The following is a 24,619-nucleotide window of genomic DNA, read 5'->3' on the forward strand; positions in this document are numbered from 1 at the left end:
CCTCTTTTGTGTCTTTTTGGTAATGTAGGTGGGCACCGCCTAGTGGACATGACAAGTATCCTTATTTGACCTTCGCTATTTCACTAGGCTAAGAGAATTGTGATGATCAATAACTTGAGCAAGAGTGGAATGAAGAATACTATGCTACTATTGATTGGTAACCTATTTTAGATGGCTAAGATTTGCCAAATGAGAGCTAAGAATCCAAACTTAACAACTAGGATTCACATCCAAATTTTGATTTTATTACTCTTACTACATAATTTTTGTAACTTAATGCTTTAACAATGTATTTATTTAAATGATTGTTTTTATTTTGATATTGTCTTCTAAATTGATTTTCTTAATAAGCCTAAATTACATGGTGTTGAAGTGTGATCCCATACCATAGATTAAAAAGAAGTCTTTAATAATATTAAAATCATTTCATTAAAAAATATTTGAAAACAACTTTACCTCTCAAGAATAACAGAAAAAATATTTATTTTTTAAAATTATTATTTGATATATTTTTAAAGCTTTGAGTTTTCTTGGAGAATATCGAACTAGAAAAATGGGCTTTCTTCTTAATTAAAATCCACTTCAACAATAAAGACTTAATTAATGGAGTTTATTGCATTTAGGTGTGTTCAATGTTTGTTCAAAATATTGAGTTTCTCGTACGCTCTTCCACTGGAAAATGCCGAGCGAGTGAACTGGCACCATGGAGAAGTTGAAGGCCATGATTCCTGACCACCTTAAACACATTCTTGTTTCCAGCGCTGCGGATGATCTCCCTTTCACTTGCTCTGCACTTTTTGATCATCTTCAGCTCTCCCACCAGTTTCATCAGGTGTATCTTTTTTGAAGGCTTGCAGGTCGGATTTTCAGTTGCATAGTAACAGAAGAATTTAATTTACTTTAAATTAACTTACTTGGGTTGTGCAATGCAGATTGTGAAGCAGTTAAGTGACCCGGATGTCACAACATGTGGAAAAGATCAACTTGCTGCTACCCAGTGGAGAACTAACGGCAATGCTGCATTTGCTCAAGGAGATTACCAACAAGCTTTAAATTGTTACACACAGGTTTTTTTCAGGATTTCTGTTGTTATGGTTTTTGCTGGTAAATCTTGAGTAAGGTTATGCTTTGCCTTTGAATTTGGCGCGGACAAAAGATTTGACATAATCCCAGGACTTTAAACGTAGATCAGAATTCATAATCAAAAGTCACGGATAAAAAATTTGACATAATCCTAGGACTTTAAACATAGATCAGAATTCATAATCATTACATTACAACCTCGCACATGTCCATTTAGATTTCATTCACAAGATTTGTAAGCATAAAACATGTTTGAATGTACCTGAATATTTACAACATGTCAAGGTATGTGTAGTCCATATAAAAAATAAATCTTAACCTCACCACACTGTGGTTATGGGTCGCCTTAATACTTTGAAAGTATTTGAAATGGGGTTGCACTCTTGCAATTGTCTCCTATAACTACAGCACCGCTATCCCTTGGACGAGGTTTCTTTTGTTTAAGCTAGAATAATGAGGGTTTTATTGGTACCATTGCCAAATCAAAACTTTCATATGGGCCTGTGGGCTTGGACATGTAGTTTAGTTGCTACACAGATTATTTAACAGTTAAATATCAAGATGGAGAGGAGCGGAGCGGAGAGGGGAGGGGGAATGGTCGGGCCCAAAATTCAATTTTTTTGGGCGGGAGAGCTGGTTCAGCAGCAGGACAGCATGTAGCAGGCGATTCAGGGAGCCCTTTGGAGGGGGAGAGTTCAGATGGTAAGGAACCCTATGCCCATTTGGATTCGGGGGACCCAGGTGGGGGTCCCAGATCACGCGTGGAGCAGATTGTAGCAGACAAGGTGAATGGATAGGTTCAAAATTCAAACTTGGTGGGCGGCAAACCTGAAGCAGTATCAGGACAGCAGGCGGCAAGCGGTTCAGGGGGCCCTGTGGAGGGAATATAATCTAATGGGAAGGATCTCGAGACCCCTTTGAATTCGGGGGACCTAGATGGGGGCCCCAGATCGAATGGACCCATTGGTAAATGGTCCTCTTTGTTTGGTATCAAACCCAAAGGTAAGTCGTCCTTGCCTCCGGTTAAAAATACATCGAATGTTTCTCAAAGAAAGTTCGCCATTTCCATTCCGGATCAAATTATAGATCAAAATATTGCTCGGATGGAAACTACCCCGATAGGCAAATTCTTTGGGGCTAGACCTAACATTGAGGTTGTTCGTGGATTTGTCAAGAGAAAATGGAATTTAAAAGGACAGGTTGATGTGGTCGCTATGAATAAAGGATGTCTTTCCTTTTCTTTTTCATGTGAGGAGGACCACAGACAAATCCTTTGCAATGGTACCTGGTCGATAGGTAAATATTTAATGTATATCCAAAAATGGTACCCTAATGCGGGCATGGATGATAAGTTTGTGGTCCAAGTTCCGGTCTGGATAAAGCTACTTGGGCTTCCTATGGAATATTGGGAGGAAGATGTGTTTGCTGGGATAGCCAATGCTTTTGGGGAGCTTCTCGCCATTGACTCGGTCATGGCATCCAGAAGAAGACTTATTTATGCTAGAATTTGTGTAGGGGTTGGGCTTGAGACGGATATGCCAGAGGAAATAGAGATAGAATCAAAACTAGGCAAATGGATGCAGAATGTTGTTTATGAATCAATCCCTTTTGCTTGTTTTCACTGTAAGAGAGTAGGGCACTGGGCTTAAAAATGCCCAAGCAATGTGGCCAAAACTCAAACCCAAACTAAAGTTTGGAAAAAGGTGGATAATTCTTTGAAAGTCTCTCCTTCTGATGGTTCAGATCAGGAGAAACAGTCCCAGGTAGGAAGGACCGAGGAGGTATTAGTTAGGCAATCGGGAAATGAAACGAAGAAAGGAGAGCAAGATAAGATCTCCCAGCAGGAAAAGGAGCAGGAGATCAGTGGAAAGGATTCTAACGATGGAGAAAGAAAGTCACAAGTCAGCAGTCAAAACAATCAAAAGGATATGACAGAACAAAATTTAGCTCAGAGTGAGAAATGGGATAGTAGTCAGATGGATAAGGGACATAGTCAATCCAAAGATAATAAGGAAGAGGGAGACAATTTTAACTCAGTAGGAAAATTTTCTGAGTCGGATGGAGCAAGCTAGATCCAAGATGCTCAACCTAACAATATCTTTGAGCAAGGGCTCTCGAAGATATCATTAGCCTTCCTGGCCCAGGTCAAATTGACTTGCTCGGAGGAAAATGAACCAAGATGGGGAGATGAAGAAGATATAAAAAAGGCTCTGGGAAAGAATGGGACAAAGCAGGAGGAAGAAGAAGTAATGGAGGATAAAAGAAAGAACAAGAACAAAAAAAATAAATAATAGCAATAACAATAATACAACCACTAGAAATACCAGAAGCAGACTAGGGGATGTGGGAGCTCAACATACATCACCTAGAAGATATTCAAATGCAAAGAAGAGGAGCATGGAAACAAGCAAGAATCTAGCAGACGGGACTCAAAGAACCATCTTTGAGGCAGGTATTTCTAAAAAGTCATGAAGATTATCTCCTGGAACATTCGAGGATTGAATAATCCTCACAAACATGATTTAATAAAAAGTATGATTAGAGACAAAAACCTGGATTTTTTTTTGATTCAGGAAACCAAAAATGCCTAAGGATAAGGTTGAATGTTTGAAAATGTTTAGTAATGGAGGAGTTAGTGGTGGTAGTTCAGAAGGGGCATCAAGAGGTATTGCTACTTTCTAGAATACAAATAATGTAAAAGGAGAAGTGTTGATTCAAGACAACAATTTGGCCTGTATTAGATTTAAGCATTTGAAAGAGGGTACTTCATGGGTCTTGACTAATGTGTATGCCCCAAACACCAAGACTGGTAGAAGTGATTTCTAGAAAAGCTTATCCTTGTTTAGAAGTAAGTTTGCTGAAGATAGCTGGATTATTATGGGGGATTTCAATGGACAGGGGTTGAGGAAAAGAAGAGAATGAATCTGATTGCGTGGGATAAGGTTTGTAAACCTATAAGAAAGGGAGGTCTCAGCCTTAGAAGAATCAGAGACATGAATGAGTTTCTCATGGCTAAGTAGATGTGGAGAGGTTATAACACTCAGGGAGAATGGAAATTGATATGGGCCAATAAGTATAAAAGACAATTACCTACCCTTCAAAGTTTCCATAATGCTGAAGATATCCCGATTGGCTCTAACATCTGGAAAAATGCTACAAGAACTAGAGATCTAATTGCTAAAGGTGTGAAATGGAAGGTGGGGAAAGGTAATTCCATTAAATTCTGGGAAGACTCTTGGTTGCTTGACTCCTTGTTGAGTGATAGCTCTGATTGGGGCAAATTTCAGGATCAGTGTAAGGAAAAATATGGCACTATGGTGGGTGACTACTGGAATGATGGACAGTGAAAGGAATTATCCTCAGTTGATCCCTCCCTTGGTAATCTGAACAAAATAATGAATTCCATGGTGGTGGTGGATGATGATGACCAGCTAATCTGGAAACTTACCGCAAATGGTAAATTTTCTGTTGCCTCTCTCTATAATCAGCAGTTTTCTAATTTGGAGAGTCCTTGCTGGGCTAAGGCTTGGGTGAAAGGCCTAATTCCCAAAATTAATTTTTCTGGGCTGTCCTTCAAAATAAAATTTTGACTATTGATAACCTCAAAATTAGAGGATTCTGTATGACTAGTGTTTGTCTTCTTTGTATGCAGAATGAGGAAACCATTAACCACTTGTTCTTCCACTGTCCCTTCTCTGCTGACATCTGGGCTAGATGTCTGGATTACTTCAATATCAGTTGGGTCTTTCCGGAATCTATCCAAGAGGTTTTTAATTCATGGCTTCACCCCTCAAGGAATAAGTCTATAATTCTGTTATGGAGATTGGCTTTACCTCATATTTGCTGGGGAATCTGGAAAGAGAGAAATGAAATGTGTTAAGAGATAAGGCATCTAAGGCTCAAATAATTTTTGAGAAAATCAAATGAAATATAGTGGAGAATATCAACATCATGGGTGGAATAGCCAACCCCAAAGATCAGGATGATCATATTATTTTCAAGAATTGGAGATTAAAGGGAAGTGACATCTTTCAGGCTAATCCTAGAGAAGGTGTGAAATGGGAAAGCCTTCCTCATGGCTGGATGAAAATCAACTTCGATGGCGCTTCAAAGGGTAACCCTGGCAATGCGGGGTGTGGTGTGGTTTTAAGGGATAAATGGGGAAAATGCAAAACCATTAAATGTATCCCTATTGGCAGTCAAACTAATCTTGTTGCTGAGGCCATGGCTGCTTATCATGGGATGGTTCTAGCAAAGGAAGCCAATTGTACCAGAGTATGGTGTGAAGGTGACTCTTTGAATATTATAAACTGTTTGAATAAGGTGTTCCCGCCCTCTTGGTCTATAAATAATGCTATTAAAGCTGCGAAGGAAATAAGTGAAACCTTCGATATGTGTGTTTTCACACATGTTTACAGGGAAGCTAACTCTTGTGCTGACTGGGCAGCCAACTTGGCCTGCCGATCTGAGAAAATCATTACCATTAATGGTGAGAGTAAACTTGCGTGTGAGGCGAAATACTTGTTCGAACTGGATTGTATCCAGATGAGGCAACGTGGCATCATTAATCATAATTCCTAATGCTTTTCCCCCTTTTTTCGATGCAGGTTTACAACGGCGGTGATGAGTATTTATTTAATAGTCTTATCATATTAATAGGGCATAGATTCTGGGTTGTTTTTCAGAGCAATAATAGAAACCAGAGAGGAAATATCAGAGCCGAGATTAGGAATTCCAGTGAATTTGAAGGATTAATGGGAGGGAATAAAAAGAGGTTTGAACCTACTTCATGTTCGGATTGGAAGAAGAACAAAGAGGTTTGGGAGATTCTACAAGAGGGGGGCTTAAGTGTTTTCATGGAGAGGCTCTGTGGTAAAGACCCAACAGTTACCAAGCATTTCATAAAGAATTGGAAGAATGACAAAGTTCTGGTGGGCACCCAGATGATGATGGTGGATGAAGATATCATTGCAGAAGCTACGTGGATGGTGAAAGATGGTATTAAGTTCTATAAAGATCGAAGTGTTTTTGATAAGGCAGCGGATAGATTTCCTATCACGGATGGCGAAAAGAAGAAAATGGTGAAGGTGGATAACTCCTACCACTCCCCCAAGCGTATCTGTAGGCCATGGAGGTTCGTGTTGTTTGCTACCATAACCTACATTACTCTAGATGGAAGATTCACGAGGGCTTACGAGCACCATTTCCTGCTGCTCAACCACTTCTGCCATGGTGAAAAGGTAAGCCTGCCCTATTATTTAGCTTGTTCCATGGATCACACCATTAAAGAAATGCAGAAAGACCCTCAGGGGGACCATGCTCTTCATTAGGGTCTTGTGGTTTTAGTTTACAAATTGTTGAAAGGGAAATCCATAGAGAAACCAATTAGAGGTAAAAATACCAGGGATGATGACACGAAAAGTGAGTATAGTGGTTTCAACTTTGACTTTGAAATTGAAGGTGAGTCGGAGGATCTCAGCAAAAAGGGGAGGAATAAGGGGAAAAGAAAGAGGATTGTTGTTGATTATGATCTCTCGGACTCCGAGGACGAGTCCTTTGAGGAGAAATTCATCAAAAGCATGAAAGGAAAGGGAATGGGAAAACAAGCCCAGAGGAACAAGAACACCACTAGGGGAGCTAACAAGGTAAAAAAACAGATTTTGATAGCCTTTGATGAGGATGCAGAGGAGGAAAAAAATGACAATATGAAGGGTAAGGAGGAGGATGAGATTCCGGATGTGGGTTGTGGTGAGGACATGAGTACTCAAAGATTGCAGAATGAGGGCCAAGAGAATAAAAGGGAAATCCTAGTGACTATCATGGGGATAATGATAGTATTAAGGTATTTTGTGATACTATCAGCAAAATTGTGAAAGATATCAGCAACCTGAAGAATGATATTAATGTTATAAAAAATGCTACGATAGGCGAGAAGCCTCTTTCTGAAAATGTTAAAGAATTAGTGGTTGCTATCAACAATGCTGAAGCTATTGAGGCCATGGTTTGTAAAATTCTTAAAACATTAAAGAAGGTTAAGGAAATGGAAGGGAATAGAGAGGAGAACGGGCTGGAAACTACCATGAACAACTTGGTCAATAGAGTCGACAAGATGGAATTAACTGTGAAGAGGATTGTTGAACAAAATTTCCAGATTCTTAAGGCCTCTGTGGATAATATGAATATTTTGATTAACAGATTTGATAACATTAAAAACAAGGAGGGTGACAAGGACCAGATGGAGAAAAAAGGTCATGAGAAGAGAACTAGGGCCAACACCAGGAATCAGGGTGATATCAAGGGACGAGAGCTGGATAAATTGAAGAACTCTGCGGACAACATGAAGCAGATGGCGGTTAATGCAGAAGATATTATGAAAAATATTTAGCTGTCTCGGTCTCTGTATTTGTCTTTGTGCTGTCCTTTTGCTATCCTTTTGCTGTCTTTGAGCGGCTCTATGTGTTTTGAGTTCCCTTTTTATTTTGGATGGGAACTGTTTTTTGTTTGGGTGATCAGGAACGGTTTTTTTCTGCTTTAATGCTTTTTCTATTTCCTGATATGTAAAAAGGTTCGGGTTCCTTTCAAAAACCTCTTTTTACTTAATCAAAATAGTTAAATATCAATCACAAATTTACTTTCAACTTTATCAATGCTGGCATCTGTTACAAAGAAAAAACTGTTCAAACTAACAAAAAGGATTGAAAATATACATCAATTATGCCTGAATACAAACTGTCGACTGTTTATATTCTACATAACTGTTATCACAAAAGCTTGCACCCTTCATTGAGCTATTAACTCAGCAACCTTGTGACACAAACACTCCTGGGCCTGTGGGTTGCCTGAAGGTCAGAGTGAATCTGTAGAGAAGGTTGGTTCCTTTGGGATTCACCCAATCTATTGCTTGCTGGGAAAAGGGAAAGAAGATTGCTTTGAAAATGACCTATAACTACTAAGGTGATGCACCAGACTGATTTTGAAACCTATACTGCTGTTTTGAAACACACAACTAACCTATGATAACGTTTTCCTATGCATAACTCAAAAATTTCATATGCTCATGCATTAGTACTTCATAGGAAGGTCATGATACTCACTATCTTAGAAGGAAAATAAACATTTCTTCAAAATAATGACGGTTCATATCATCCACACAAGCTATAACTTGCACAAAACACATATTTTCTTCGTAAAGGTGTTAATGATGAGATAATTTCAAGGATCTCCATACAAATCACAAGAAGAAACATCAATCATACAATGAAACACAATGAAATAGCTTCTTTGAAGGCAAAATAACATATTTTTTATTGATAAAGGAGGTGTTTACAAAGCTTGTACAAGTCTGAAAATAACTTTTGAGTTGCAATGCCATAACAAGGCTAGAAAGAATTGGCATTTGGATTACAATGCAAGCCTAAAAATAACAAGAACTAACTTAGAAAAGAGTCTAAGCAGTCAAAAGAATATTGAATATTTAGAGGGCACTTTGGACTTTGGTTTGTAACTTTGTGGTATTCGAGAGGTGAAGATTTCACTCTTGTAGCATATACAGATTCATATTGGGGAGGTAGTGTTGATGATAGGAAGAGTACCAATGGGGGAGCATTCTTTCTTGGCAATAGTCTAGTGTCTTGGTTAAGCAAGAAATAGCCTTCTATTTCTTTATCCACAAAAAAAATAGAATACATAGTAGCAGTTTCATGTTGCACACACGTTTTTTGGATGAAGTAGACATTGAAAGACATTAGGGTAGGATATGATCATCCAATTTCAATACTTTGTGATAACACTAGTGCAATAATTATTTCAAAGAATCTTGTTATGCACTCTAGAACGAAGCATATTTCCATCAGGTATCATTTCTTAAGAGAACAGGTAGAAAAACATTTCAATTTGAAGTACGTTGCCACAAAAGAACAAATAGCAAATATTTTCACGGAGCCCCTTCTAAAAGAGACTTTTGAGTGTCTCAGGCAGAAATTGGGAGTGATATCTTTCTCATCTAGTCACTAAATTCTTGAGGAGAAACATGAATTCAGGGGGAGCTAATCATTACATTATCTTTCAGACCCGTGAATTCTTTGCCATTGATATCAAAGGGGGAGATTTGCAGAAAGAGGGAGCATTATGTTTTTGTTGTATTCATAGATTATCTCTTTGCAAAGTTGCCATCAAGAAAAGGGGGAGATTGTTATAAATATTGTCATTGATGTCAAAGGAGAACTAACGTCACAATATTTTTTTTAAGTTGAAAGAGAGTCAAATGGTTGGCCAACCCATGAAATAATATTTTGATTTAATATAATTATTATTATTTAATTTATGTTGGCTGACCCATGTGTTTGGTGCCCATGTCTTGGGACAAGTTGTCCCGTTTAAGTATTTATTGGGATCTTTTAAATGAGGCCGACTCTGCTTGAAAAGTTGCCTTTCTTGGATAGATCGCCCCTCTTCATGAAGAGGCATGATGTGGTATAAAAATAAGATGAGATGGGGGTAAAGAATGTAAATAATAAAATGTGATATCATTCTAATACACGCAGATTTTTAAAGAAGTGTATGTTTGAAAAACGTTGCATCATTTATAAGTAGATTTCATTAAGGAGTTCCAAAAGATGATCAGCCATTGAAGAAGCAATATTCAAGAAAGTGATAAACTTGTTTGTTTGGAGGTTGATGCCTCCCAATAGAAGAGGTTGGTATCTCTTGCTAAGTTGGCAAAATAGTAATGTTTATGGCATAACAAGGGAGTTTGCATGCAACTTGATAAAATTCATCCCACCACTAGTCAACACCATTGATAAAATTTTCAAATATTGAATGGACAATTAATAATTATTAAACAGTTCTCAAGTTCTCAAACCATTGATCTAAACCTAAGTTATTGGTTTTGGTATGGATCTTGGTTCAGGTTCATGGATTTGGCAAACTATTTTCTAGGTTTGGGTTCATTCGTACAAAAATTATGTATAATTCATAAAGCTTAAAAGCATGAATTTAGATTAGAATATCACATATCATCATATAAAAAACAAAACCACCATAAATTTGAATGTCATTTAAAACATAAATGATAAATACTATAAAATATTCATCATTCAAACTTCAAGTTCAATATTAAAATAATAATATCAAGTTCAAGAATTAGCTAACTTTTAATCATCAAATGGATTTTCTAAATCATCAAAATCATCATCATCATTGACACTATATGATCTAGGAACATCAGATGAACCACAAGTAGTGCTAGTGCTATTGCCACTTGCACTAAATGTGTGCTAGCTTTTAGATTCCTCAAGTGCAATATGCTAGGGAAGTGGAAGCATCCAAGTTAGTATGCTTTGGTTCTATATCCCACAACTTTGTGTCCCCTTCCTTGTAATTATGTTGTTTGTGCAAAAGGAAATGAAAATTGGAATGCACATATATTAAGTTCTCTGATTTTTTTGAGTGCAATCTATTTTGTTTTATTGAGTGGATGAAAAAATATGTGCTCTGGTTCCTCTCAAATGAAGATGAACCAGCAACCTATGAAGACAAAGTAAAGAGTTAAAGTTATACATTGTAAAAATAAAAAAGTTTAAAAACTATAAATGAAAGTTGAAAGTTGAAACTTTAAAGACTTAAAATAAAAATTTACTAAATGTGATAAAATTTTGATTGCGAGGGGTTGTAGGTATTGGAATTGTTGGCCATGTAAGTACCACTAACTATGAGCATCATTCTCAAACTTATCACGAAGAGTCTCAATACTTCGACCATTTGAGTGCACAAAATCAATGAATTCACTCTTGACTATATGTTGCAATTTAGTCTCAGGGAAGTGTCTACAAAATGCTGCATTGTACCCTTTAGCAACTTCAAAGCTGTTGGTTGAAAATTTTGTACACTTGGGGGAAATATTCAAAATTGTGGTTTCAACCACAGCACACGAGTAAAAACTCTCCTAATTAAGGGAAGGCTCCCCCTATCTAACTAAAACTGAAATAAAAACAGGATGGGACAGCAGTCTTCCTTCTTTCTTCAAGAAAGACAATATCCTTTTCTCTTCACAGAAAAGGATAGCGATTGAATATGAACAGCAGTAACTACTTTCAAGTGAAATGAGAGAAAGAAAATGGAGTTTCCTGAAAGCGCAAAGACTTCCGTCACTTCCTTCGGGACGAGACAGCAATATCAAGCTCAAAGACTTGACTATTGGAAGTCCTATCTACCCTTTGCTATACTAAATTTTACAACGAATAAAAGACAACAGCTCAAAGACTGGAATAATTTATTCTTTTAACACAAAGACCAGAACTAATGCAAGCTCAAAGACTTGCTGCTATTTCTTATCAAACAGTAATTTTTCCTCAAGAATAGACGCAAGCTCAAAGACTTGCTGCTCCTTCTAGAGATTTTCCTATTTTAATTAATCTTCTCTACTTGCAGCTCAAAGACTTCAAATCAGATTGGACTAAGCTCCGTTAGAAACACTTTGCATGGAAGAAATAAAAAGATTCAAACTCAAACATGTAGCTCAAAGACTCAAAACTTGAGTAATCCTTCTTTATTATTCTTCAAAACCTTCAATTCACATACATAAGCTCAAAGACTTCTTGCTGTAAATTTGGCAGAGTTTTTGCTTGCTTTCCCAAAAGATAAATATTACAATAGACCCCTCAAGTATTTATAGAGGAGAAGCTTTGAGAAAAAGGTGGGAGGATTCTAACTAACTTGAGAGATTCTCTCAACCACCAAGACTCATTCAATAACTAACTGAGACTTCATTAACTAACTAAGAGTTACTCCAACTAACTAAGACTTATTCCAACTACAGTCATAATCGGACACAACTTGTAGTTGACTTACATGTAATTACAAAAGTGCAAGTAATGTGTAACTTGCATTTTACAAAAAAATACTTTTACATGTAACTTGTCAAAACTAAATTACAACTAAAGATTACAAAAAAGGAATATTTAACTAAGTGTTGAAAAACACTTAAGTTGCATTTTGTGAAGACACAAATCCTTGAAATTTCCGGATGCTCGCTTGTAGTTCCTCGAGATTCAGTTCATGGGTGTTCTTGGCAACAACCATAGTCTTCACAATGGTGTCGTGACAGCGGAGGAGCGCAAAATTGTTTTTATCCATGATAGACTGGATTTCATGCAGAAAGACTTGGTGTTTCATCAATGCTTGAATCGAAGCTGCCGAGAATTGTTCGCTCCTCCATTCATTATGAATCTTCATCTGTAAATCAGCAAGAACTTCTTCTTCTGGAATCGGCTCTCCATCCTGACTTACTATGTTGCAAGAGGCCCTTTCACAATGTGATACAATATCTCGGTAAACTTCACCCCGGAATCTCCTTGCATCACCGATCTCCTCAATGAGGGATTTAAGAACAAGGGTCTTGTTTTCCAGGAGTTCTTCAAATTCCAAGTACATGACCCTGGAAGAGATGATGGCATGCTCCTGCAAAATACTTAAATGTTGTTGGGGCTTGGTACGCCAGATTGTCAAACTTTCTTCAACACTTTCCAAGTTCTTTTTGAAAGTATTAGAAGTCTGATCCAGTTTCTCCTCAATAGTCTCCAACTTAGACATTATCTAAAAAATGTCTTTCATTACTTGTACACATTGATCATGAAGTTGATCAACCTAGGAATCCAGTGCTTGTACTTTCTGAGCAGCCCTTTCCACTCCACGAATCGATTCTTGGGAACCAGAAGAACCTATGGAGTTATTCCCTTCAGCAGCAGGTTTTGTGATTTTATGAATGGCTGCCATAAGCTGTCAGTTTTCCTCTTCTAGCTTGTCTTTCTTCGCAAGAAGATCATCACACCTTTGCACCAATGAAGCAGCAGAAAACTGAGCATTATGTTTAATGGCCTCATGCGTTTGCTTGCCCAACTCTATCCTCATAACCTTATAATCAGCAGCTGACATTTCATCAAGTAGCTTATCTGCAATAGGTTCCACAATTTCAGCTACTTTCATCTTGTTACTGTCAACCGTTACTTTGGAGATAATCTTGGCCTTCTTAGCAACTTTAGATCTGGACTGTTTCAGTTGCTGATAGTCAAAGGCATCAGGTGAGATCTCTTGCTTCTTCCTTTTCGGGGTGAAAGAACTAAGCCATGGAGGCAAAGTCATCAACTTTCTTTCAGTAGCAGCCGTAGGCTAAGTAGAAGCAGTTTCTGTTTGAGTTACCGTGGTCATCCTAGGAGGAATATCTGTTTGGACAACGACCACGGTTTGCTTAGTTACCAATGGGCATGAGGATTGCCTCATGAATTCTTCAAAACCAGAAGTGGAAGTATCAATTTCTGATAACTGAATGCAAGTAGGAATATCTTCAGGAACTTTCAACACACTTTCTTGTTGATGATCAGGAGATGGCTCGTATGCTGAAATGGGAATTGCATTATGAGGAGACTCATCCACAAGCAAATCAGGAGGAGAAAGAGGCATCTCAATGGAAACTGGAGGAATGACCTCATGAGGCGAGTCTGAAATTGGAGACTTAGGAGCATCATCAGATTGCTACCCTTCTTCTGGATTATCCAGATCGATCACCTGAACATGGAATCGTGATTTTTCCTTCCCACGAATAGTCGTCTCCTCAGGAGGAAGCACTACTGCATGACTGACTCGTAACTTGATCCTTGTGGCCGAAGATGAAGCACCCTCCTTGTTGTCAATCTGAATCTTAGATTTCCGTCCAAGAGGCCCCGTAGAATCATCTTCTTTACCAACCTTGATTTTGATAAGTCTAACAACATTACTTTTCAGCCATGCGTTAGTGTTGGCCAAGATAGGCTGAAATCTGTCAAGGATGGAGATGCACTCTTTGTGCGACCATTGGATCAAAGGAAGTGGAGCTTCCTCAACCCTCCGTGAAGTGTATTCAGGATCAAGTATATGCCTGTCATCAATCATCCCTTGTGGGATATCCGCCAAGTTCAAGTCAACAATTTGCTCAACAGTGAGCCTGCAGTAATCCATCTTGAGGACTTCGGCTTCTGTGCGGAGATCTACCCAGATGTCTTCAATGCGATGAACATGCACAAAGGATTTCTTGATCTTCTCCTTCATACCTCTATAATCAAAATCAGCTCTAGGTTTAAACCTTTTGAGCTTGATTTTCTGCATTTCAGCCTCCATGGCCTTAGCCTTCACAGGTGTGACAAGGAAGTATCGGCCAATTTTCAATGGGTTTGTGGTAGAGATCCCCATTCCAACCTTGTGCTTAGCAGACTGAAAAGTGTGAACAGCCATAATCTGTCTTCCCAACTCCATAAGAATTATCTTATCGGTTGGGTATCTCGGAAGCATGTATGGTTGACCATCATAGCATCCTATCCTCATATAGGTGAAGGTGGGAAAATGTAGAAACAAACACCCATACTCAGACACCTTGACCCATGCCTCATCTGATACTCTTTTGTTCCTGAGATTTCTGTCAAACTGACACATGAAATATCCGAAGAATGCATCTTGGATCCTTCTGAAATGCAGTCTGTTGGGTCTCAACGGCAACTGGTCATAATATTCCCAAACTGGTATAAGCGAGCGATCACCCTTGGTAGAAAGACCTGGAAAATGTTTAAGTGATGCTGCTAAATATACCAAATAAGAATTCATGAAGAAGGTCATGGTGGTAGGAACTGCTGCAAGTTGTTCGCACAAGGCATCGCTGATGACTTCCCCCCATGAAATGTGATGTGACTGCCGTATGAACATAATGAACTGATACATCCATGGCTCAAAGGCATTGGAATGCTCAAGGCCCATCATCCTGCTGAGAAGAGTGATGGTCTCCTATCTCCCATTTGAAATCACACTTTGCCCACCTTGAGAAGGAAGGACGTGGCTCTTGGATCCACCTATTGATGTGCCACTTGCAATCTTTTTCCCTCTTCACGTAATATTTTGCTGCACTTTCTTTGGTGATTTCCATATAAACAGGTGCAGGAGGTATTCTGAAGACCTTCTCGATTGTATCCGCATCGAGACGAATTATAGCTTCACCATCATCATTTTTGATGACTCTTGATTCCTTGTCAAAATGATGGGCGCATGCAAGAACGAACTCAGGTTCTAGGGCAGCCACCAAGAAGGAAGATGCATGGTGAATATGGCTGTCCAGCAACCGCTGCAAGTTATTATCCTGCGGATCTTCTACCCTGTATTCTGATATTTGTCATATTTATATTTCATCTTCTTTGTAATTGGAGATGCCGGCAAATCTGACATTGATTGTGAAACTGGAATGCTGTGATGAAGACTTAAGAGAGTTAAGGCAACATCATAGTCAGCTGCAAATATCATTCTTCCTTCTCCAAATGGGTAAAACTTTGATTCTTGAATTTCACGATTTTGTGAGAGGAAGTGGGGAAATATATAGAAATGGGAAAATCTTGACTTTGACCAATTTCGGATCTTGGGAGAATTTTCGCAAGTATACAAGTTGGAAAGGACATTCATGCAATCGGGGTTTTAAAACCCGAATACAAGTACACTTGTAAATTCGAAAATGGAGAAATGGACGAAAAATGAGATTTTGACTTGCGCAAAATGACGGAAATGGAAAGTACGGATATGGGGAACATGAATGGATAGAAATGGGAAAATCTGGGAAAGTCATTTTCATGAAAATGGGAAGAACTCTTCAACATGTAATCCAGTTTTTAAAACCTGAATTTGCAAGGGAGGTGGTGTTTCACACTTTTCAACTTGGAATTTTAACAAAAAATGGTTAAATTCCTTAACCGTAGGCGAAGAATGAGAATTTCCAGCGAACTTTGTAATTGGGATTAAAAATCCCGAATACAAGTAAAGAGGAAAATTTTGGGAAGAACAATGCAATTCAAAAATTGCATACCAAGGGAAGAATCCTCTCACAAAAGCCAATTTTTGGGGGAAGAACAACACATGCCAAAAAAAAATGCAACTAAGAACGAAAATTAAGAAAACAAGAAAATAATAAAATGAAGGAAAGAAAGGAAAGAGAACATACCTTTCTTGAAAATGCAAATGCTTCTCCAAAAATGCAACCAATTTTTGGAAAAAAGAAGGAAGACCAAAAATAGAAGCAATCCGCAATGCCAAAAACCCTTAACACGTTTTTGCAAAAAATCCCCAAACTGATAAATGTAGCAGCAATCCCAAATTTGGAAGATCAAAGTGCCAATGAGAGAGCACACCCAAGAGGATTAGAGCAAAACGCCTAAGGAGGAAGTAGAAGAAATGATGATAAGTGTTTGCAAAGCGTAGCCAAAGGAGTCACGTGGAAAAAACGTGGCCATCATTTGCACACCAAATGGCATCATTTAATAGCTCAACAATCCTCCTAAACTCCACGCCTAGATGAGAAAGGGCAAAACGATTTAGGAGAGTGGAGTTTGTTGAAGATTTAATCCCTCAAAAAGTGGCATTTATGAAAAACGTGGTTGCTGATTTAGGGCGAAAAACCAGTCAATGCAACCTCCATTTGGCGTGAAAGATGTCCATGAATGCATGAAAATAGGATAGAAGCAAAAACGCCTTTCCTCCCTAGAAAATCTCCACAAAAAATTGCTTTGAATTCTTCAAAAACCATTTTTTTTGCATTTTGGGTTTCTTGGAATGAAAGACAAGTTCGATTTTGCATAAGGGAATGCAAATCGGGTTTTTGGGAGAGAATGACAAGTTTTATTTTTCACTTTTTCACTTTTTCACTTACTAGCCAAAATCGGGTTTTTTGGAGCAAATTGCAAGTTTTATTTTACACTTTTTCACTTTCTAGCCAAAATCGGGTTTTTTGGAGCAAATGACAAGTCAAAAATTACCAAAAAAGCACTTGCAAGGCAAAATCGGGTTTTTTTGGAGAGGAATACAAGTTTTAATTACTTGTATAAGGGAAATAAAATCCCTACAACAAGTTAGAAATACTTGCACATATGTAATGGGGATTTAAAATCCCTATTACATGCAAAAACCATTAAAGTAGGGGTTTTTTGACCAAACTGCAAGTTTACTTGTAATTGGGCGAAAAAATCCCTATTTTAACTAGACAAGACCAAAAAACAATAAAAAAGACAAAAACAAGAAAGGGAAATTTAAAACAAATTGCAAGTAACATCTTTTAATAAAGATGCACATGTAATAAGCTAAAAATTCCCCTACAACAACCAAAACAATGAATATCATTAAAACTTGTAGTTTGAAGAAAATTTTCCACCTGCAGTCAGGGTTTTAAAACCCGAAATTAAAGGAAAGACATAGCAAACGAACCCAGAATTTGACGAAATTCGAAACGTAGTTCGAGGATAGACCAAGGATTAAGCCAGTCCAAGGATCCGTCAAAATCTTGCCTCGGGAAGCGTGCCATAGAGTAATTTTTTTCATTTTTTCACAAAAATTTCATGTAGTGGTCCTTCATTTTTGGAAACAAAAATGAGGACAACAAAAGTCTTTATAAAGGGGAACTCGTGTTGGCACATAAAGAATTTCAACACTATAATATTTTGTACTCAATGCAAAGGCAAGAAGATTTAATGAAGTGGTCATTTTATTCCATCTTTCTTCAACAATTATTTGCACTTGTTTGAAGAAAGTTTCTTCAAGGTCTTACTCTTTTGCATTTATTTTTCTCTTCGTTTTCCCAATCATTGAGCCAATGCCATTATATATCTTTCTTAATCAAGGTTGTCCATGTCAGTATAGTTAATCATGCTCAAAATTGGCTTGGTGAAACTAAGGAGAAACCCCACATGATCCCACCAAGAGTCATCCAAGATCATCAACTTAATATTATTGCCCCATTAGAGTTTCTTTGCCTTGAGATAGACCAATTTTGGAGAATCACCATGCTAGAAAGTGCCTCTCTAACTTTCACAAGTCATCTCAAGACGATTCTGTTAGAGGTGAAATGGGTTTTAGTAACCTATTCAAAAATAAAATATAAAATAATTAAAAATTAAAAAACAAACTTTAAAGAAGAATTAGAATACACAATCAAATTATGAAATGTAAAATTTTATAGTATTTCACGTGCTTTCAATAGCTCGAATTTTGAAAATGATCTAATAATGCCTCGTGACATATGGTGGTTGGTGATGAACATTTGGATGTCCAAAGTCATACAACTCTTTGATCCTATCAATTTTATTCCTATTGTTTTGTACCATAAGACTGAGAGAGTGGATTGCACAACGTGTTCAAATGATATGTGAATAGTGTTCTACGACCTGTTGGTGTCTGTTTTATCATCTACCAAACATTAGGATAGGATACCCGAAGGCATTCTATCCTCTCCTTAAAAATCACTACTGATTCCAAGGTCTATATGTGTGAACAAGCGACTTTAGTGAAATAGCTTCTTGGGTAGTGTATGCTGAAAATCTCAAGGGGGACTTACGTTTAACAATTGTTTTGAACTGCTGGATTTAGATGGATTTAGCAATTTTAGGCTCTCTTTTTTTTAGATTTTCTGGGATTTGGACTTTCAAAAGAAAGGAGAAAAGAGATAGGGTTCAAGAAGGCTAATCTAATCCTACGAACTCCAGAGACGGTATCAATTGGGTGCTCTCGAGAAACCAAACCTTTCTTCGCAACACTAAGGACAACTACACAAAGCCGGTGCAATCTTCAATGGATTGTGCTTATGATTAAGATGTTGGGATGCACAGAGGATGAGCTCAGGCTAACTTTGCACGGTGAAATGGAAATCATCCATTCACCAAAAGTATGAGCGGAGATGCACCATTGATTGACACTTATCAAATCCTTCGTTCAAATTAACAACAATGAAAGCAAATCTAGATTAATTTTAACTAGGTGTTGAGGAAATTGAAACCATGCAAATCATTCAAACAACAGGGATTACAAAGCAAGCGCACATGCAATATATTATTTGGAAATGACCTTATGCAACAATACATCAAAAACCTCACACTCTCCAAATGAGAGGAGGTAGCCTTATATAGTTTCTCAAAAATAAATAAACGACCGAGATCAAACAGTGATCAAGGGCCAAGATTGAAAGCTATAAACCCTAATTAGGGTTTCCCAAAACACTATCAACTCAAATGAATAAGAAAGTGACATGTGGCACAACTGCTAATCTCACTGGGGTGAGCGCCTACTTTCCTCTTTCGCAGATTCAATGTACCTGGACACAATAAACCTGACCTCCTCCATAGTGACACTTGTCAAACTGCTAATTTGGAAGTCGATGATGTCCACATCATCGGTACATGTGGCGAGGATACCTTCCCACTCAACCGCCTAGGCAAGAAAGTTTTCATCGATGAAGAGAAAGTTTGCAATCTTTGAAAGATTGCCCTTGTCAATCATCCCTGAATCCTTGAAGAAGCTTGACCGAATCTTGGCTCTTAGGTTCTCTGCCTGCAAGTGCTTCTCCCTTATACTCTCTTTCTTCTAGATCTCAGATGCTACATGAAACACCTTGCTCAAAATCTCCCTGACACTCTCCTCGGTCTCAAAGCACTTGGTCTCGGATTTCTTCAAAACTTCAATCCGGATAACCAAGGCATAATACCAGGTGTTGAAGTCATACCTATCTCCAGCCTGTATGAAACCTGCATCTACTAGACTTCTCTTCGACAACCCTCAGATAGCCTTCAGATGATGAAGCATTTCATCTTGAAGTTCCTCCACGTCCTCCCAATTGGTAGCTAGATCCTAGATACGGCTGACCAGTGAAGAGGTTGACTCATGTGCTGACACTAAATTTTCTACCAGTATATCTGCACGTGCTGAAGCATCTGAAATCCACTCCTTGGCCTGTGTGAATGTACCCTTCATATCTTCATAATCCTTCATCGATTCCTGCTGAAGAGGCTGTGGAGGGGTAACCAGGATCTTATGGTTAAGTGGCTTGGTAAGATGGAGAACATACTTTCTCCATTGCTGGTTTTCTTCTTCAACCTTCTTTCTCTTCTCTTTCTCCTGAGCTAAACTTGCCTTTGGAGCTTTACAAGAGTCATCGAAATACTGGACCTCTTGGTCTTGGGTGGGCTTGCCCAACTCTATGGTGGTGATCTTGTAGTCATCTGTAGCGACGTTGTCCCTAGTTTTTCCTTCTTTTGGCATTGCTATCTGGACTGTCTTGTATTCTGCATTGTCTCTCTGGATTAAAGAAAACTTTCTGGCGGGCTTAGGTGGTTTAGCTATAACTGGCTCATTTACCTTCTCCAGAAATGTTGCTATGATTTCTTCATAACAGGTCTCCTTGGGGAGCTTGGCCTTAATTCTTTCCCTTAGCCAATACGGGATAGTTGATTTCTCTACGGTGTTCTGGTCAAATTCATCATCTGTCCCTCCCGGGTTTGTAGCTATGCCATCTAGGAAGACTGTAGGCACTTCAGTTTGCTCTTTGTCCGGACTTTGGACAACTTCCTTCATTACTTCCTCAATCGAGGGAGAAGGCACTCTCACTTCATCATTAATCATGCATATGTTCATCTCCTGCTCCCCAACTGCGTTCTGATCAAGTACGATAGAAGCGACACTTAGGATGGACCGACCTTCGCTGGACTCCCTTCTTTCTCCTACAATCTTCTTTCCTGTGACCTTTACGGAGCTTCCAACTAACTCCTTCCTCTTCTGAGACCCAACACTTTCTGGATTCCGTGCATTACCTGTAGAGGTACAAGGGTTGGAGAACAAAGAGTCATCCACTCCCATCAATTCATAGGTCAAGGCCACACCTTTGGCTTTTAATTGCCTTGTCCTTTCAGACGTCCACCACCTAGAATACTCAACCACCGTCCTCATGAGGTCCGCTAAGTCTGATTTCTCTCCTTCTGCCCAATCTATCAAAACTAGTGGTTCATTCTTCATCTTTTCAAAACTCGGCTGCTGAAGCTCAAGGCTATCCTCTACTTGGTCAGCAACTCTGAATACCTCTGTTGCTCTTACCATGTTCAAATGAATTCTCGACCAAAACCTCTTCCTGATCTCGAAACTATTGGTTGCGTTAGCCCAATAATCTTCTAGATCGGCCCTGTGTTCAAATGTCATTCCTTCGACTTTATTTATTCTGTGGGATGGATCGAAATTCCTTCTTGCCTTGTACTGATAAAAGGGATACCAGGCTAGCTACTTCTCAGCAGTTGTAGCAGCTTGTGACGATGGACATGTTTCCATCCCATTACCAATTGTAAGAGAGGAAGTTCCTACCTTCTTCTGTTTATCCCTTTGAATTGCCATATACCCTTCCAATTGCCTCACAACCTTGAGCAACACAACTCGGTTAGTAGGGTAAGCTGGAAGTTTGTAGGGAGACCCAGAGAATCCCTGAATTCGGAGGTAAGTGAACTTTGGATATTGGATATACCAATACCCGAATCGACTGATGAAGTCCATAGACTCTTGAGAGAGTCTCTGGTGCAGTCCACCTTGCAATGTCCGTGTGATGTGCATGAGGAAGGTATCATTCACTCTTTTAAAATGGAACTTTTCTTCCATATGGAGCTGGGGATAGCAATCATAGACTGGAAACTGGTTCTCTTTGTTCCCTACTTGTCCTCTGCAAGTGAGGCCTCTGTATCTGTAGGTTTTGGCCAAGGAATAAAACAGGTACGAACTCATGAAGAAAGTCCTATTTGCCTCTAGGTTCCTCAGCTGGCTGTTGAGGTTGTCGCTAATCATCCTGGCCCAGTCTATCATTTTTACTTCGTTCATTATTTCATTAATGAAATAATACATCCAGGGCTCGAATGGGGCTCCTTGAGGATTTCCCATTATTTTGTTGAGCAGAACGATCATGTCTCCAATGTCTTCCTTGAAGTATGCTCTCACCAGGCTCTTCCTTTGAAGTTTGGAGGTGCCCTTCCTTGGCTTGTCCAGCCAAGAATGGTTGACTATGGCATCATATTCCTCCAAGTGGTCTTGATACATGCTGTCATCTTCGTCCTTTGTTACATACACCGTGTTGTGGTACTCTGGGATCTTGAAGGCCTCTCTAATGGCCTCATCACTGATGTTCGCCAGCACTCTTCCATCAGGTGCAACAATGTCCTTACTGGTGGGGTTGTAATGTTTAGCACATTCAACTACTAATTCAGTGCATTGCATGGTGGGGAGAAAACCAACAGCATGCACAATGCCACTCCTCATCATCTTTCATGCGGTTGTGGTAGGCACAAGGTTGTCCAGACCAAACATCCACTTCTTAAATTCCCTCAGATTGATGTGTCCGAGGTTGGTGTCGCCAACATTTTTCCATTTCGAAGTCATCCTTGACTCCGGAGGAGCATCTTTATACACTTGAAATTTCATATTGCCTAGGATTTGCAAACAGACAATGAAATTTTAAGTTAGGAATTAATTCGTAATTTGAAGAAAATAACGGGGCTGCGAAATGGCTAAGTGTTTGAAAATTTCATCTTATTCTCATACTTAGCCATAAAAACTGAAATTTCATTTGAAAACCCTTCAATCTCAAGGATGGTTGTGATCGTAAATCAACACCAAGTGTTATAACTTCGAAAACTTTCTTATACTTATCCAAAAAAAGATTTTCCTCCACTAGAAATTCGAATAAATTCACTAAAAATCATTTCTCAAACTCTGAAAAATACTCAGAAAATACATAAATCTGCATCATGAATTCAATTTCACCTTTGAATGGATGGAAGTAAGGCTGGAAATTTCTCAAGAATACTTAAAAAATTCAATAATTCTTCCTTATACCAGCTGGCTTCACTAAAAAAATCTGTGAATCCTTCGTCACGAAGTTTGTCCAACTACCAGCAATATCAAAACTTTCTCCAGATGAACTTCAAACTGAAAATACATTACTATGCTCTCCTTAGTAACTTCGAACTTCTTGGTGTGTAAAACTGAAGTTACAACAAAGTATTTGTAAACAAAGTTGAATCTTCAATTATAAATACTTAAAATCGTCCAACTCTTGTTTCCAATTTTAACTTCACTCTTTAGGAAAGTGTTGTCATCTTTCCAAGTTCGAAGAAAATATCTTCCAAAAGTTTCCAATTTGGCTACAAGTTCGAAATCTTTGGCAATCTTCCAATATTCCCTTTCAAAAAACTTTCTATCTTGGTTTTTAAGTTCGAAATCTTTATCAATCTTCCAATATTCCCTTCCAAAAAAAAACTTTCTATCTTGGTTTTTAAGTTCGAAATCTTTATCAATCTTCCAATATTCCCTTCCAAAGAAAAACTTTCTATTTTGTTTTTTTAAGTTTGAAATCTTTATGGATTTTGATGACATCACTCAAACTTGTTGACTTTGTTTGAGCCTCATGTTTGGGCGGACTTTTGAAGACTTCCCAAGGCATGGTGGAGTTTGAAGGACATCAAGGGCGGACTTTTTGAACATCTCTCTTACAACCTTTTTAAGGCCTAGGGCGGAGTATAGAGGGTCTTCAACATCATGGCGGATTTTTTTTTGGAGGCTTCCTTAAGCATGGTGGAGTTTTGAGGTCACCCTCAAAGCATAGGGCGGACTTTGATGGTACCTCCATCTTCTCACTTTGGCTAGGCGGAATTGGATGCCTCTCCTAGGTATGGCGGAGTTTGATGGTATCTCTACCATCTTCTTTACCAATTTGGGCGGACTTCTATGGCCTCTCTTCATGGCCTCTCCAACATGCATGGCAGACTTTTTATGATTCTCTTTATGGGCGACCTTTCTACGAAGGCATAGGGCGGACTTTCTTGACCTCTCTATGGCGGACTTTCAAGCTATCATGGAGGGCGGAGTTTGAAGGCACCTACTTCAACATGGAGGGCGAACTTTTGATGTGACCCCAAGTCATGGCGGAGTTTAGAGGGTCTTCAACATGGGCGGACTTTTGGCTTAACCTTTTGCATGGTGGACTTTTAAGTCTCCAACTTCAAGGCGGACCTTTGAAGACTCTCCCTTGGGTGGACTTTGGTGATGACTCAACCAAGGCGGAGTTTTGAACACATCCCCAAGGGCGGGGTTTGATGACTTCTCAACTTCACATGCCATCCTTCTAAGGCGAACTTTAGATGGATCACCATGCATGGCGGACTTTTGCTTTCCTTTCATCATGGCGGACCTTTGCTTGGGCGAACTTTTTGCACACATGTCATGACACTCAACCTTACCCATTAGCCATACTTAGACAAAAGTTTGGAAAATTTCAAAATTTCACATTTTAACCAAAATTAACCAGATTAACTTGAGATTTGAAATCCATATTTAGGCAAACCATCTGAAGCAATAGGACCCCTAAAATGTAGGGAATTGGCTTTTTAGGTCAAAACTTGGAAATTTTGGGTCCCGATCGAAGCAGGTCAGTGGTGTTAGTGCAAACCCTAGATTCCCATCCCGAAAAAGCAAAAAGCAGGTATCCCTAAAAAAAAGGAAAAACTTTCTAAAAATAGCCATATCGGGGATCGGGCTAAAAACGCCAAAAAAAAACTTCCTAAAAAATAGGAAAAAGCAAAAAAGCAAACTTTCTAGAAATAGAAAGTTGTCCAAATTCGTCCAAATCAATTGTGATCTTTGTCCTCTGGCCTTTCTAAGCACTTTGGTGGTGTTCGTATTC

The 24,619-nt window shown here is 38.7% G+C and overlaps 1 protein-coding gene across 1 annotated transcript in view; it reads left to right on the forward strand.

Annotated features, from left to right (window-relative positions):
- The first annotated feature begins 597 nt into the window (after positions 1–597).
- LOC131857684 (uncharacterized) overlaps positions 598–24,619 on the forward strand; it is a 61,016-nt gene continuing 36,994 nt past the window's right edge. Inside the window, exons 1-2 of the mRNA XM_059210386.1 lie at positions 598–832; positions 933–1,067. Of these exons, the coding sequence (XP_059066369.1) occupies positions 704–832; positions 933–1,067 (264 nt within the window). The 5' untranslated portion in view covers positions 598–703. The remainder of the gene's footprint in view (positions 833–932; positions 1,068–24,619) is intronic.

Source organism: Cryptomeria japonica, chromosome 8 (assembly GCF_030272615.1).
Source record: "Cryptomeria japonica chromosome 8, Sugi_1.0, whole genome shotgun sequence".
Lineage (NCBI taxonomy): Eukaryota > Viridiplantae > Streptophyta > Pinopsida > Cupressales > Cupressaceae > Cryptomeria > Cryptomeria japonica.